The sequence below is a fragment of the Poecilia mexicana genome, unplaced genomic scaffold (assembly GCF_051168715.1).
Source record: "Poecilia mexicana isolate PSO_F unplaced genomic scaffold, ASM5116871v1 scaffold_17, whole genome shotgun sequence".
NCBI classification, from domain to species: domain Eukaryota; kingdom Metazoa; phylum Chordata; class Actinopteri; order Cyprinodontiformes; family Poeciliidae; genus Poecilia; species Poecilia mexicana.
This window is the reverse complement of record NW_028263386.1, coordinates 12,834,128-12,848,583: the sequence shown is the minus strand read 5'-3', so window position 1 is coordinate 12,848,583 and position 14,456 is coordinate 12,834,128. Positions and strand designations below refer to the sequence as shown.

General features: G+C 38.0%; 1 protein-coding gene across 1 annotated transcript in view; it reads right to left on the bottom strand.

The window, feature by feature from the left end:
• Nucleotides 1–3,626: 3,626 nt before the first annotated feature.
• The window catches only part of LOC106930625 (ST18 C2H2C-type zinc finger transcription factor), a 34,798-nt gene continuing 23,968 nt past the window's right edge, over nucleotides 3,627–14,456 (bottom strand). The window contains exons 2-5 of the mRNA XM_088014815.1: nucleotides 11,401–11,431; nucleotides 10,989–11,176; nucleotides 5,981–7,539; nucleotides 3,627–4,385 (exon numbers count right to left, since the gene is read on the bottom strand). Of these exons, the coding sequence (XP_087870941.1) occupies nucleotides 6,812–7,539; nucleotides 10,989–11,176; nucleotides 11,401–11,431 (947 nt within the window). The 3' untranslated portion in view covers nucleotides 3,627–4,385; nucleotides 5,981–6,811. The remainder of the gene's footprint in view (nucleotides 4,386–5,980; nucleotides 7,540–10,988; nucleotides 11,177–11,400; nucleotides 11,432–14,456) is intronic.

Genomic DNA, 14,456 nt, shown 5'->3' with positions numbered 1-14,456 from the left:
AGAAATGTTAGACAGTTTGGCAAAGTTCAGAGAATTTGAAGCAAATATGTTTAAAAGTTAGATTCCTTTTACTTTTTTAAAAATAAGTCAAGTAGTAACACTTTGGTTGTTTGTTAGTGTTTTTCCTGTCTTCATTTGCTTTCAATGGAAATTTCTTGCATTTTTAAAAATCTACGGCAAAAAAAAAAAAAAAAAAAAAAAAATACTTAAAACAGGTATGGATAAATTTTGATTAAAAATGAATTACTATAAAGCAGAAGCTAATGTTTGTCTACGCGTTACAGTCCCTTTCTGTCATATTTTCCCCCTTCCATCCTCAGCGGTTTCATTTGTGTTTTTGCGTCACAAGCAGCTTTTTACCTCTTTGTCCTGTAAAACGTGTGCTTTGCTGAAGTTGACAGGGATGGAGTTCTCCCAGGTTTCTCTGTCACACAGCGGCTGGTAGAAGGAGGGGCCGATGAGCAAACTTCCGCCTTTCGCCAGGGCAGACTCGGGAGGCGGCAGCTGTTCGTCCGAAGGTGTTTTGGCCCGGGCTTTTCCATTCTCTTTGCACTTCTTCATGCTTAGGTCCAATGTCCCATTTTCATCCACCTCAATTAGCATATCCTAAAGAAAAAACCGTTACAGAATCCAGTTGACACATGTAACAACATGTTATAAAACAAAAATAATTATTTTAGTGCTGCGAGTGATAAAATGTAGGGGGAATGAAAGAAAAATGAAACGTATTTTCTAATTACGATAAGCCAGCAGTCACGCTGTAAAAACTTTCACCCCTTTCTCTGTAAACACGAATAAAATGACTTAAAAACGCAGAACAAACAACGTATTTAAATAATTCATACAGCAGTTATCTCACACCAGACAAAATACCAAACTAAGCCAGCATTAATTCTGCTGAACACAAAAAAAATAATCACTGGTGTGTAGTTTTTTTTTTTTTTTTTGGTGACAGCTGTATCATCTGTTTTCTAGGACACACAACCAAGATGGCAGCTGGGAGTCAGGGTGTGCGTGTGTTTGCGTGTGTGTGTGTGTGTGTGCGTGTTTTAGGTGGGGGGTTGGGTTGTTGGTTTTAGGTCATCATTATTAAAGCAAAAATTAAAAAGCTTAATGTGGCATAAGTTTCCCCTGCTGACAGATGTGTTTGTCGTTTGTGCATTTGCGTTTTTAGTACTGAAACGTACTGGCATGATGACTTATGGCTGTTTTAAGGTATTAAAAGTTGTACCTCATTAGAGGCTAAAGTCCTTTTTTTCCATAAAAGAAACCAATTACTCAATCCATATGTTTCATTAAACCCTATCTATGATTACAGGGTCAATTAATAGTGGTAGTTTGATTAATTAAGAGTAATTTTCGTAAATGTGACTGTCCAGTTTAATTATCCTGCACTGAAAATGGCACCAGAGTGAAATTAAAGAACTTTTATTGATTGATTGTGATTTAATGTTAGCAGAAATCTAAAGCAAAAACATTTGCTTTTCTCTCCCTTTTGTTTCATTGAATAACTATAACAGCAGTTTCACACTTTTCCTTGTTTTTTTGTGCTTTTTTTTTTTAAGCGTCTGGATAGATTTCTTTCTGGTATATTTCAAAGTGTAATATATTTACATATGCATATAAGTTAAAGCATCCAGCGACATATAACACTCTAAATATGGCCCCCTCTTTTTCAGACGCGAAAGCTGTTCTTCATTTTGTGTGTCTGTCCAAGACAACTAAGCTGTAAACGAGAACAGATGATTAACTTGCTAACACTGTTTTATTCATTCAGTGGGCTGGTACCTGGTACAGGGCCACATTCTCAGCTCAACAAGCTGGGAGACAAGGATCTGTGCTGTGTAGGTGTGGAAACCTTGAATCATCTACAGTACACAGTGCACGTATGTAACCCACAGAATGTGATCAATATTAATCATGACGTGAGTTGGGAAGTTGCTGAGCACAATGCCATGTTGGGCATTCGTCGCAAAACAGAAGACATTTTGATCTGCACACATTTTCCCGCAAAGAGTTTGGATTTGGTGTGAATTAAACTTTCGATATGTTAACTCCTTTTGCTAATTGGCTTAATCCGTTTGAAGGCTTCTAAAGACGATCTGGTGTAGACACACAGCCTATGCTGGATCATATAACTAAGCAAAATATCCTCTGCCATCTGCACTGGGCAAGATGCATCTTCAGACATCAGTTCAAGGGTTTTACATGCCAGCTGATGTCAAAACAAAATACAATGCCACATGTTTCACCAAAAAGCAAAAAAAAAAAAAAAAAAAAAAAAGAGAGAGAGAGACAAGCAGTCTAAACGGGAAAAGCCGGCAGATTTGATTTTTTCTTCAGACGTGATGCTCTGGCGGTTCTTGCATGAATGACGGCCCGGTAAAGACCTTCCTTCCACAGTCAAGAGCAAAACAAAAAATGTAACTATATATTGTGTTTTATTATTATTATTTAGCAAACTGTCACATCTGGTTAGAATAATTCATCTCACATTTAACCAGACTGTATTTTAGTTCGCAAACTAAAGATGAATAAATTCACACTAAATCCCTTATGTAAAACTGTAAAGCGGCCTTCTGTGTCGCATTTATTATGTTACTTGAATAAGATCCCAACTTTAACATTGGCTGCATTGTGTATTCATATTTTCATACATTTTTTACACAGTGCACCACTATGTTGTCTGCCTAATCCCCTTTGACTGGACATAAGCAATAACAAAAACTTGCTTTGTGAAACTAACAAAAAAATTTTTTTTCTTATTTGTTATATTTTGGAGAGCTCATACTGCTCCCTAGCACAATGCCATTTTGCTCCTACGAAATATTCAAGCACAAAATGGCAGGTAAATAAGGAGGTAAAAAACAAAACAAAACAGATTTTTCTACTTGGTGTCACTCTTGAACTCTTTGCACCAAAGTCTCTTTGGTTTCCCTTTCATTTCACTCACAAATCAGAGCTCTTTTAGAGAATAACAACAAAGATCTTTCCAATGGCCTAATTTTATTACCTTGGTTGAGGTTGCCAAGGCCTGGCCGCTGATGGTTTCCATGCTCTTCCGGTAGCGAGTGGAGAGGTTAAGAATGGCGGCTGTCGCTGCAGTGGCCTGGAGACTGTCTTCTTTTTTGAATTGACTTGGAGGACTGTGTTGACCAGAGATGGGCACGCAGCCACCCGAAGCTCCGAGTATGCCAGAATACTGCTGAGGTGCTAAAAGACAAACAATCCGGCCATTTAGCTGCTAAGCCACAATGTGTTAAACTCAAACGTCAAAATCCTTAGAAATATTTCAAAGAAATCTTTGTAATACATGCAGTTGAATTTTCATTCCCATAAAGTATGAAACTTACAGTCGGGGTATTGCAACATTTCCTGGTCTTGGTTGGTCCCCAGCAGTGGCTGTTTGCCGAAGACCTGTGCGTCAAAGCTGGCGTAATCGAAGCGAATTCGGCTGTACTTGTCCATTTCTTTTGTGATGCTGGTTTGCAAGGCTGCTACTGGATGAGATAGCCTGTAGTTCAGTTGGTTCATTTCAAACTTCTTTATTAAACTGATTGCCCTAAAAGTAGGAGAACAGAAGAGTGTGCCTTATTGTATAGAAGAATTTACAAACAAAGGTGGCTGAAAAGTTAATAAAAAAAAGCAATAAAACTGTAGACATTGTGTTAATTCATTGAGGGATGCCAGTGCTTTTGTACAAATGGAGCCTGGAATCTAATGTGTGTTGAAGATCCACAGTCAGGTTGCCAGACTAATTAATATAGAAGGAATGGGCATCCTGCCCATGATATATCCACAGGGAACAAAGAGTTCTGCTCTTTTATCATTCCTAATAGAGAGGAACTCACAGGAGCAGCAAGCGTCACTTATGTTTGCTTGGAAAGCTCAGATTTAGGCTGTGTGTTCAGCTGGGATCAGGGAATGAACATATTCCACTTTTCCTCAATAACGATAGTCTTTATCAGTTTTTTTTTTTTTTTTCAGATGATCTCAGCTGTGTGTAAAGAACTGAGTCCACCACTGAGCTGAAATGCCATTGTTTGTCCGCACATGCTCACACTGAGCGCAGTGGAAGTCCAAAAGCATGATCTGGCGCCATACCTCGGCGAGCGGTCAGGCGTTTGTCTGCACTTCAGGCTCTCGTCTTGAGGTTTGGAGACTTTCACTGCGGCGGCAATGGGGCAGCCTGAGAGACTGGTCGGGGAGAGGGGATTAAACACATTAGGTGAGCTCTGTAACTCATCGCCAAACAGGGTGCAGGCTTTCTAATGGCTCCTGTCTGTGGTTGTACCTCCGGTGGGTGCTACGGTTGCTGTTGACATGGCCCCTTCCTGTGCACCCAGGTGTAGGGCACTTGAGGACGTTTTCATGCATTGCCAGGACTGCATAGACAAAAACAAACAGACGGACGGCATGAGAATTGAACATGCAAGGAAAAGTTATGTTCTAAGATCAGCTTTCTGCCAGTGCAAATACAGTACAGAAAGCTTCAATATATTTTCAATGATTTTAGGTAACAAACCAATGTAAAGCGGATGGCGACACTGAAGCGAAAGGAAAATGATAGTTTTCAATTTCTTTAAAACTGTGTGTACAAATAATAAGCAAAGTTATAGAAGTGTATTTCATTCTAAGTCTTTTCTCCTGTTATTGTACTTCATTTGCACATCAGCAGACAGATCATTTGACCCATTCTTCTTCGTATTCTAGCCCAAGTTCAGTTAGATTGGACAGATCTGAAAACATACGTTTTCAATTTTCCCTCAAATTCTCAACTAGATTTAGATTTGGACTTTGACTGGGCCACTCTAATGCTCCAACTTTGATCTTTACCATTCCGTTGGAGCTCAGGCTGTATGCTTCGAGTCTCAAGAATTTTGTACCGTCTAAGTGGTTCTGACCGGAACCATGTTAATCCCCCCAGCCCCCTGACCCCTATTCCCATCATCACTGATCAGGTTCCCTGCCTCTGAGGTGGAAAAGCAATCCCACAGCATGATGCTGCCACCCCACTATATCTTAAACATGGTGGTAACATCATGCTGTGGGATTGCTTTTCTGCAGCACAGCCGGTGCAGGCTTTTGCACTTTTTAGATTTTTATTTGTAAACATTTTTGGAAAGCCATTAACCATTTTTCTTCCGCTTTGATTGTATATGCACTGCCTTAGGTTGCTCTTTCTTATTAAAACCCATTGAAACACAAAAATGTGATAAGATTTGAAAACATTTAAGTTATTAATACTTTAAAAAAAAAAAAACTGTGCTGCATGTAACATCATATATTTCTGTGCATGAACTGATGTTTCACAGAACAAGAAGAACGATCCTGCAGGGACATGATGAGGAAGAAAAAGCAAAAAGCTGTTTGCCTATTGAGTAAAATGCTGTTATGTGGCCGAAATGTAAACAGCTTAGCAAAAAGAGGAGCGAAAATAAGACAGATTACATTCTTTAAACCAAATGCGTTGTTAAAGGTCCGCTCTGTATCCTTAGAAAGTTCTCCTCTGTACATATCCGCCAATTAGTTTATTGGAGTTGTCTATTTATTTTTGAATTCTTGCGCCTGGAAGCCCTTTGATTTGCAAATACAGCCTGCAGTCTAAGAGCATGTGCGTTTTTGAAAAACTTAATTACTTTTTCTGTTCCCTTTTGTAACATTACCGTTTAATGTTCAATGTTTGTTGAGTTATATTGAAATGACTTAACAATCGCCAATGTGGGGGGGAGAAAGGATAATTCAATATTCAAACATTATGAGTAAAAGAAAGAAAATCCTTTAAGTTTATGTGTAAAGTTTTTTTGTTGCTCATCTTTGAACTGAACTAAATGTATAAGCAGGCTTTTCGTGTCTTTTTGCTTTTGCTAAGAGGTTTTCAATTACTGTGGCTGATTGTAAATGGTAAAACCAGAGGGCTTTTTTTTTTTTTTCTTAAATAAAAATCATCCCACTAAACGACGTTGCTTCGGTAACTCACTCTCGGGGGGAACTCGGACTTTGTGAGGACATCCAGACAGACTCCTGTGATGTGGGTACAGGCCCGTCACATGACCGGTGCCATCACAGCCGGGGGTTGGACACTTTATATCCTTTTTATCTGTCCTGGGAGAGTCTACAGACATAGGAAAAGAGCAGATTTTTACAGGAAGTAAAACAGAATTGTTTCTGTTTCAAACGTAAAAAGCAAAGAAAAAAATGAAATCTGCACGTTAAGGTTTTGCAATGTTCGGCATGTATGAAACATTTAAACCAAAAGATTGAAATATCATGCACCGGCAAAACCGTTTTGCACTACATGCATCTATTAAGCTGCCGTTTTAGTTAAGGCTACAGTTTAACACAGAGCATTCACTTCTTAATGCCCATCCATCAAAAGATTACATCCAGGATTACACATTTATCTGCAGTCATTTGAAGAATCCGAGGGAAACATGAGAGGTACTTTAGCAGGATTTAAGACTTATGGTCATGGTTAAATATCCAGTTGATTCCTATCAAAATCCAATATTCTGAGTAGCACCAATTCCATATTAAAAAAAAAATGTTCTTCTTTATATTTTAGTCTGTTTATTTATTACCTCACTTGTTGCCAAAATGTTTTTAGTCCTTAAGAGGATTTCCGTCCTCTGATTCCCCCGCTACTCCCCTGCATATGCTTCTTTTATTCCTTTCAAATGTTTTTTCGGCGCACACAATCTTCTAAATAACAAGTCATCTATCTGATTTACGCTAGATGGAGGATTCTGTTTTTTTATTTATTTTTTTATTTTTTTATTATTATTCTTGAACAATATTAGAATGTTCCAGATCATTTTCTTAGTGTTTTAATACCTTTGCCTCCATGGTAGTTGAGCCTGCTCTCCATGTCCATCATCCTGTGATGCCTTCTCTCGCTGGTCATCTGCTCCAGGAGGAATCGATCCATTTCTCTGTAGGCGTGGTGTAGGGCCTGCCTCTGCTCCGTCTGCAGGGCGATGGCCTGCTCCAGCAGACTCAGGTTCACTCTTCCTCTGCTCATGTCAAGGCCTCTGTCGTGGAGGCCCAGAGCCCAGCCGTCGAGCCTGGGCAGCCGGTCTGCCTCTGCCTCCCCCTCGCTGTCCTCTTCAGCGGGGAGCAGCCTGTACCTTAAAGCTTCGGCTTGGAAAATGCTCGCTCTGCCTAGTGGACTGCCCAGTTCAGAGTCTTCCTTCATGTGGCTGTTTCTGCCTGGAAGGTCTTCGGAGGCTCGAGAAGGGCTGCAGTTTGAGCTGTGGTCTTTGGCAGACAGAGACAGGGGCTCCCACTCAGCTTCCCTCATGTCTCCGTATGGACTCTGCGGCGATGAGGTGCCGCTCATCCTGTCTTGACTTTGGTCCTCTTCTTCATTGTTAGGGAACTCCTCATCCTCCTCCGCCATCAGATGCTCAGAGGTGTCCAGCTCGCACCGGGGCGAGCCGTTAGACGCAACTTCAGGCCATCTGAGCAAAACGGAGTTTGACGCAACATCCAGGCAGCTGCTTTTGTCAGCCGCTCCATTCACTGCTTTAAAATTTCCATCTGAAACAACAGGACAACATTCGTTACTGCGCTGCGTAGTGAACTTGTGCTGTTTTTGCCCCTCGCACAATAAGAATTGTATTTCTTTAGTAATCTTTAGCAAATCCCTTAAAGGTTTTAGGTTTTCTCTTACTTCTCTAATAATAATATTCAGAGAAAAACATGTTTTTATGCGCATCAACAGGGATTTATAATGTTTATACATGCTGCAGAGGAATGATGATCAACAGTCATAAGGTTTCACAATTTCCAAGCAATTCCGACATATTTTTCAAAACATATGTAAAACCTTCCTTCTGCTAGTTCAGCGCAAAAACCTATGACATAAGGAAAACAATTGCTTTTCACTTTCTTGCCGCCTCCATCTGGAGCAACAACTCAATAAAGATTTAGAACAAGATTATGAGAGGATTTACAGAACATGGGCAGAACACACATTTTTTAAAATTCTAATTCGTGATCTGCGTTTCAAAGTGCAAGCCGAGGAGTAACATGTCGTCTGTCAAATCTGATTTAAGGAGCAAAAAAAAAAAGTGTTGTTTCTAGGAGTAAAATCAGAGGAAAAGTGGGGGATTGATTAAAACACAAATTCAGAAATTTGGAAAAGTTGAAATAAAAAATATGAATTAACATGAATGCTTAAAAAGGGCAGAAACAAGTTTTTGTGTTGGTAAAAAAAAATGTAATATGTTGTCAGCAGCTCTGGTCTAATTTCCATGAAATCTCTAATTTAATAAACATGACCTTAAACTGCTGAGGCATTTATTAATTTGGCTTAGTTTATTTATTTTTTCTCTGAATACTCATCCACTGTTCATAAAACTGGTGACCCTCTGCACTTTTACACTGAAAATAAGGACCTTCCAAAATTCTGAAATATGTAAAAAAAATACAAGTCTTCCTACTGCTAAGAGTGAATATGACTGAAAATCAAACGTAAGCAAAGCGTTTTATGTGATAATATTGAAATTATAATAGAGTAGAATATGTGCTGGCAGCAGTCTATTTAAGTTATATTTCTGTTTTATATGCCAGTAGGTGTAAGAAAGGATGTTATGAGACATTTTTTTTTTGCATTGGTTTTGTATAAAAATCAGCATGTAGTTAAATTCCTCTGCTCTGACATGATGCCATGTAAAGCATATCTTGTGACTTTACTGGATATTATTGAATTCTGGATATATTTCTCAACGTCCTTCAATTTTACAGCCATATTAAAAAGAAATAAATCTGTTTTCTGTGGGTTATTTTGCAAAGAGGTCTTTATCATTTCATTTGCATTAACCCACAGATCCTTTATCATTTAGAATAAATCCCAGTCACATGTGCAGAGGGCCAGAAGATTTTAGGAAATGCCGATCCGGTAAAGAGACAAAGAGGGTTAGGGTTATCCCTGAAAATGAATCGGAGACAACACTTTACTAACACTGCTGATCATGTTAAGTCATGGTCAGTGATTAACAAAGGAAAGCTATCATCTGGATTGATTCAACAAAATCTCTCCTGATCCCCAAACCATTTAAACTTACGTGTTATTAAAGCTCTTTAGACTGTGAAGGTTTTTTTTTTTTTTACTTTCAGCAGGCTGAACTGGAGGTCTGTGTATCCACATATGTAGCTGGACATTAGAGTCCAAACTAAAAGTGGGATTCAGTGGACTGAGAAGATTGATAGATATGGATTGCGAGAATCAGATCACATGGTGCAGAGAACGATATAGAAACAGGCATTAGCAAAAAGCTGAGACTTAATAACAAAAAACTCTTAATCCTGACCAAAAGAGCTTTAAAATCACAGGCATTATGTGGTGCTCATAAAAACAAAACTACCTATCAGTAAAAATACAGGATTTGGGGCTTTGTTGAGTACGAGGGACTTTTACTTGTCTGGCTCAGGCAAACATTTCAGTGGGTCAATATTTCCTACTGAGAGCAAGAACAGAAAAAAAAAAGAATGTCTAAAGGCAAACCTTGATGAATGAAAAATTAAAGTCAGTAACACGTATTTACATTTATGAGGCAAGGGTTTTTGTTTTTCATCCAGATGGACTCCCAGGCCTGACACAGCCGCATACAGTTAGACACACACACACACACACACACACACACACACACATTGAAGTGTAGTGGAAAAAAAAGGAAAGAGACGGAGGAAAAAAACTTGGATCCCTCCGCTGGTTTGTGTGTTGGAACAGGTGAACAGTTTGTACTCCAGAATAGCCATTACCAGCACTCTGCAGCAGGGCTGCAGTTGGCTGGAGCTGAACGCAGCATGGCTCAACAAAACAAGAGGCTTATTTTTTCCTCCCTTTTTGTTAAAATGCAGATATGACCAGCTTCTCTCCACAAAAACAAAAAAAAAAAATTTTCTTACAGCTTCCAGTCCACTTTTCCAATTTTTTTTTTTTTCACAGAAAATAGCCCCACGAATCTGACAATAACAGCAAAATATGCCGTGAATATGCTTAACAATATTCTTGTTGTTGTTGTTTTTGACACATTTCAGATTTATCTTTTGTAGTTTTTGGTATTTTATTTTTGTATGTGTGTGTGTGTGTTTTAAACCAACTCCACTGAATAATAAGTTTATATGAGGGAAAAATAAACAGCAGTAACCTGAATATAAACAGTGAATTACTTAAATCACTGTAATGTAATATGAACCCAGGAAACAAATAAATTCCATTTCCAATAAATCCACACAATTTTGGTGAGCTACTCTCCAGGTCCATTTAACTACACACATGTGTACTATAATGAGCTGAAGACATTATGCCTAATTATGTATTAGACTGTGTTAGAGGGCCTAACAAAAGCTTTTGAAAGGGACAATTACGTTTGTTGCTTAGTTACATCGTTAAAAATATACCGAATCAGTGCAGATTATAGTGGGCGAGAATGCACATGTACGCCATGAGCGTTGTTGCCAAAATGCACAAAATTCAGTTAATCCGGAAAAAAGAAGAAAAAAAAATTGCCTTCTTTTGCAATGGACGGGAGTATAAGTGGTGTATCTGAACTGTTAAAAAATATGAGCCAAAAAAAATAAATAAATAAATAAATAAAGTGATACCAACAAAGAAAAGGGAAGTTTTAATTTAAATCAAGTGAACTGGTGCACGCCTCCGTTCAGTTTTCATTGTATGGAATCAATGGGTTTGGCTGAGCTGTTAAAAAAGGACAGATGAGGGGTCTGAAATCTGGCCTCATCAAGAGGGGGTAAAGCCACGCCAAAAATATCATGGCAGATCAGCTGTCAAAACTTCAATTTGTGGACGTGAGACACAACTAATATGGGCCCAGCAGTGTAGTCTTTCACTTCCACTGCACAATGACTGCGGCTGCTGGCTGATGGCAGAGGGAGGAGAAATATGAATGCAACAGATGGGATTTTAAAATTCAGCGTCAATTGTTCATCAAAACAGACAAAACAACAGGACATCTGTTTACCTGCTGGAGTGTCAATGTTCCTCAGCTCTTCTTTGTCCTGTGGCGGTGCCAGGTCCTCGCTCTCCTCTTCACATGCGTCGCTGGGGCTGTAGTGGCGGGGTTTCATCAGCAGGGACTTTCGCTTATTGACAGGGGCGCCCTGCACCCCATCCTGGGCGCTCCTCTTCCTTGCCGCGGACCCATATGGGCTGGACAAAAAAAAGGGGAGGACAGCAGAGGCGGGAGAGGAGTCAGGATGCTCATTTTAAACTGTGAAAATGCTAAACTTTTATATATATATATATATATATATATATATATATATATATATATATATATATATATATATATATATATGCTGAAAGGTAAAAAACATTCTTATGATCTGTGTAAAGATATGAATAAAAAAATGTTTTTATTGTAAAAACCTTACCTGTGGCTTTCAGTGACCCAATCCACCAGGCCTGTGAAGCAAAGAGCAAGAAGTATTAGAGGTAAAGTCGTGTTTATGTTTCCACCACAATGGCGTAGCATCTGTCTACATATTCTTTTCATGAAAGCTCCATGGCCACTCACAACTTTTGGACTCTTGCTAATGAAATTTTACGATGTCCAGTAAATATTTGTTCTGCAGATAATGTCTTAGGGATGATATGACGCTGGCCTTTTCACCATAGATTTTACAACGCCACTGTATCAGCATAATCAGCAGACGGGTGTAGGAGTGGACTCCTCATTGATCTGAAAAAACCCCCCGTCTCATTCAGCCTGCTCACTCTCTGGAAACGTGAAAGTACCTCATCCTTTGACAGCATTGACAACATGATCTAAAAGGCTAAACCTATTTCCCCCGAGGGGGCCCGGTATAAATCTCATTCACAAGTTGCTCTGCCACTCCCATGAAGCTCAACCAACAATAACACTTTTCATGAGTTTTTTTTTTTTTTTTTTTCAGGAAGGCTTTGCAAGCTTTGTACACTTCCATGATGACATATCCAGTTTAGAGGTTTTCAATAACACAATACACACACACACGCACACACACATACACACTCCTTCACTAATTTGAAGCCCATGTTTGAATTTAATGAAGTTATTCCCCTCTGAATAATGAAATGGCGGTGCAGTGCTCTTCAGACTGCGAAGGTAATAGATAAAACTGACAGTTATAAAGTTGGGTTGTTGAACTAATACCCCTAACCTGTGATCATAAGTGGTGTGTGTGTGTTTCAATAGGTGTCGGCTAGTGAGTCCTTAAACCTAAGGGCTGAACTCACCTGTGCTACTGTTGCATGTTTTGAAGGTTTGCTCCTCCCCTTCAGTATCCATCTGTAAGAAAATCATCAAATATGCTGATGATATTCAAAATTATTTCTTCATTTGCTAATTCTGGTATCAAATTAAATATAACAAAATGTCCCACAATTTACTCACACAAAAATAGGAATAAATGCAGGAATAAATACAGAATAAAATAAGTAAAATGCAATGAGAGGATAACATTATCAGTAAAGCAGCACTTTTAAAACTATCAAGGTCCTCATAATTAACTCAAGTCAAAAGGCAATGATTAAAGAATTTTAATCTGATGTTTAAATGAATATATGGTCTGAACAGTATGGACGTGTATAAAAAAAAGCAATTGCATTATTAATAAATGAAACCTCAGTTACCTCTATAGTTTAGTTTGAAACTCAGGGCATCCATGAGAAACTTGTTGATTGGCCCAAGTGCTTTTCAAAGTGTGTGAATTATCCCATAAATAAGACGAGGTCATATCATTTAAAAATTAATTCCATACAGAAATGTTAAAATCGGCACAGAAACTGAAGCCAATTCTAAGCTTTTAGGACCAAAGTCATGTTGTAATGCTTTTTTGGCTTCAAGTTAAAAGGCAAACATTTCTTAAATAAGATTAGAAAACATTTTTTTTTTCTTTTTTAGGGTTTTAGCTGATAAACTGGGAGTCTCAAGGCCCACTTAGCCATATTTGTGCGCAGTACCACAAACAACTTCTAAAACACTGGTAACATGTAAACAAACCAAGCAGCATTTGGGAAAAAAAAAAAAAAAAAAAGTTCCGCAAGAGTGAGAAAATCATAATGACACAAAATAATGACATTTAAGTACAGACAGGACCTCATAGTGTGTGTTTAGACAAAAATAGTTGCTAAAAACCATCTACTCTCACTGACTGTTGCTTGTGGATCCCAAATAAAACCTATTAAACATAATTATTCCGGGATGGTGGCGGTGTATAGTGGTCACAGGCCAGTGAAATCTGTGAGTCATAGGATATGCTGTTACTTTTCTCTGGTAATGGGAAACATGACTCCTCTCTCTCGTTTGCTGTTGTGATTGAAGGCACTGACCTGTCATACATTTATAATAGGGGAGCAGGTGTGGCAGTGATGGACCTTAATTTCCTTTAATAAACCTTTTATGTGCCACACTCTTAATGCCACGCCGGGCCCTCAGAGGTCCTGCTCATAATAGGTTCATTACTTTTGATTACTACAGCCTATTGAGACAAACAACTCCAAAACACTATAGATTACGTTCTGTAAAAAATGAGTGTAGCTCATTAGGTTATAACACTTTCCCAAACAGACACACTTCGATATTTTTGTATAAATGTTTTGGGTCCAAACACAAAATATTTTCTTCACATCACCCAACCTGTGATTTCAACACGGATGTAATTCGATCCGAGTCCAACTGATGTTATTAGTGTAGGTAAACATCCTCAACATTGGAATATTGTGGACTTTTTTTTTTAAATCTTTCTTTGAATGATAGTTTACATAGACCCCTGTATTAATATACAAAAAAAAAAAAACAGGTGATTTTAGAACAAAGCATAACTTTAATATTTACAAATGTAAAGCTTGTTATTATTTATTTATTTGTTTATTTATTTATCCAGAAGTTTTTTCAGTTTTATTGCTTTATTTTTTTTAATGCAAGTAAATTATAATTTTTTTTTATTTACACACTTAATAAATGGTTCACACGACATTTTGCACAGCTCTCTCTGTATGGATAAGCACCCATCACGAGAAGATAGGCTATGGTTTGATACAAAAAAAGTGAAACATGTTCCAATACTAATGGCTTATTTCATTTTTACTATGTCTGTCTTTGTTTGATATTGTACATTTTTAATAGCTTAAGCCAACTCTGCAAGAAAACCTATGGATGTCAGGATTTACTTATCTGCCTTGACTTCAAGCATGTCAATGGAGTTGATCTTTATGATTAACTCTGCTTTTACATATTTTTTTTTGTTTAGAATTGGTATGAATAGTGAAATTAATTAAGTCTATTTCCAATGTTTTCACCTATTTTAATACACATGTTTTAAGGCTATAGCCCAAAACAAAAACAGAAATCTTCCTGCTGAAGCAGTTTTGAATCAAGCAAAAATATATATTTATATATAATTGATATAAAGAAAAAAGAGAATCCATAGTGTGTGATGTGTTTGTA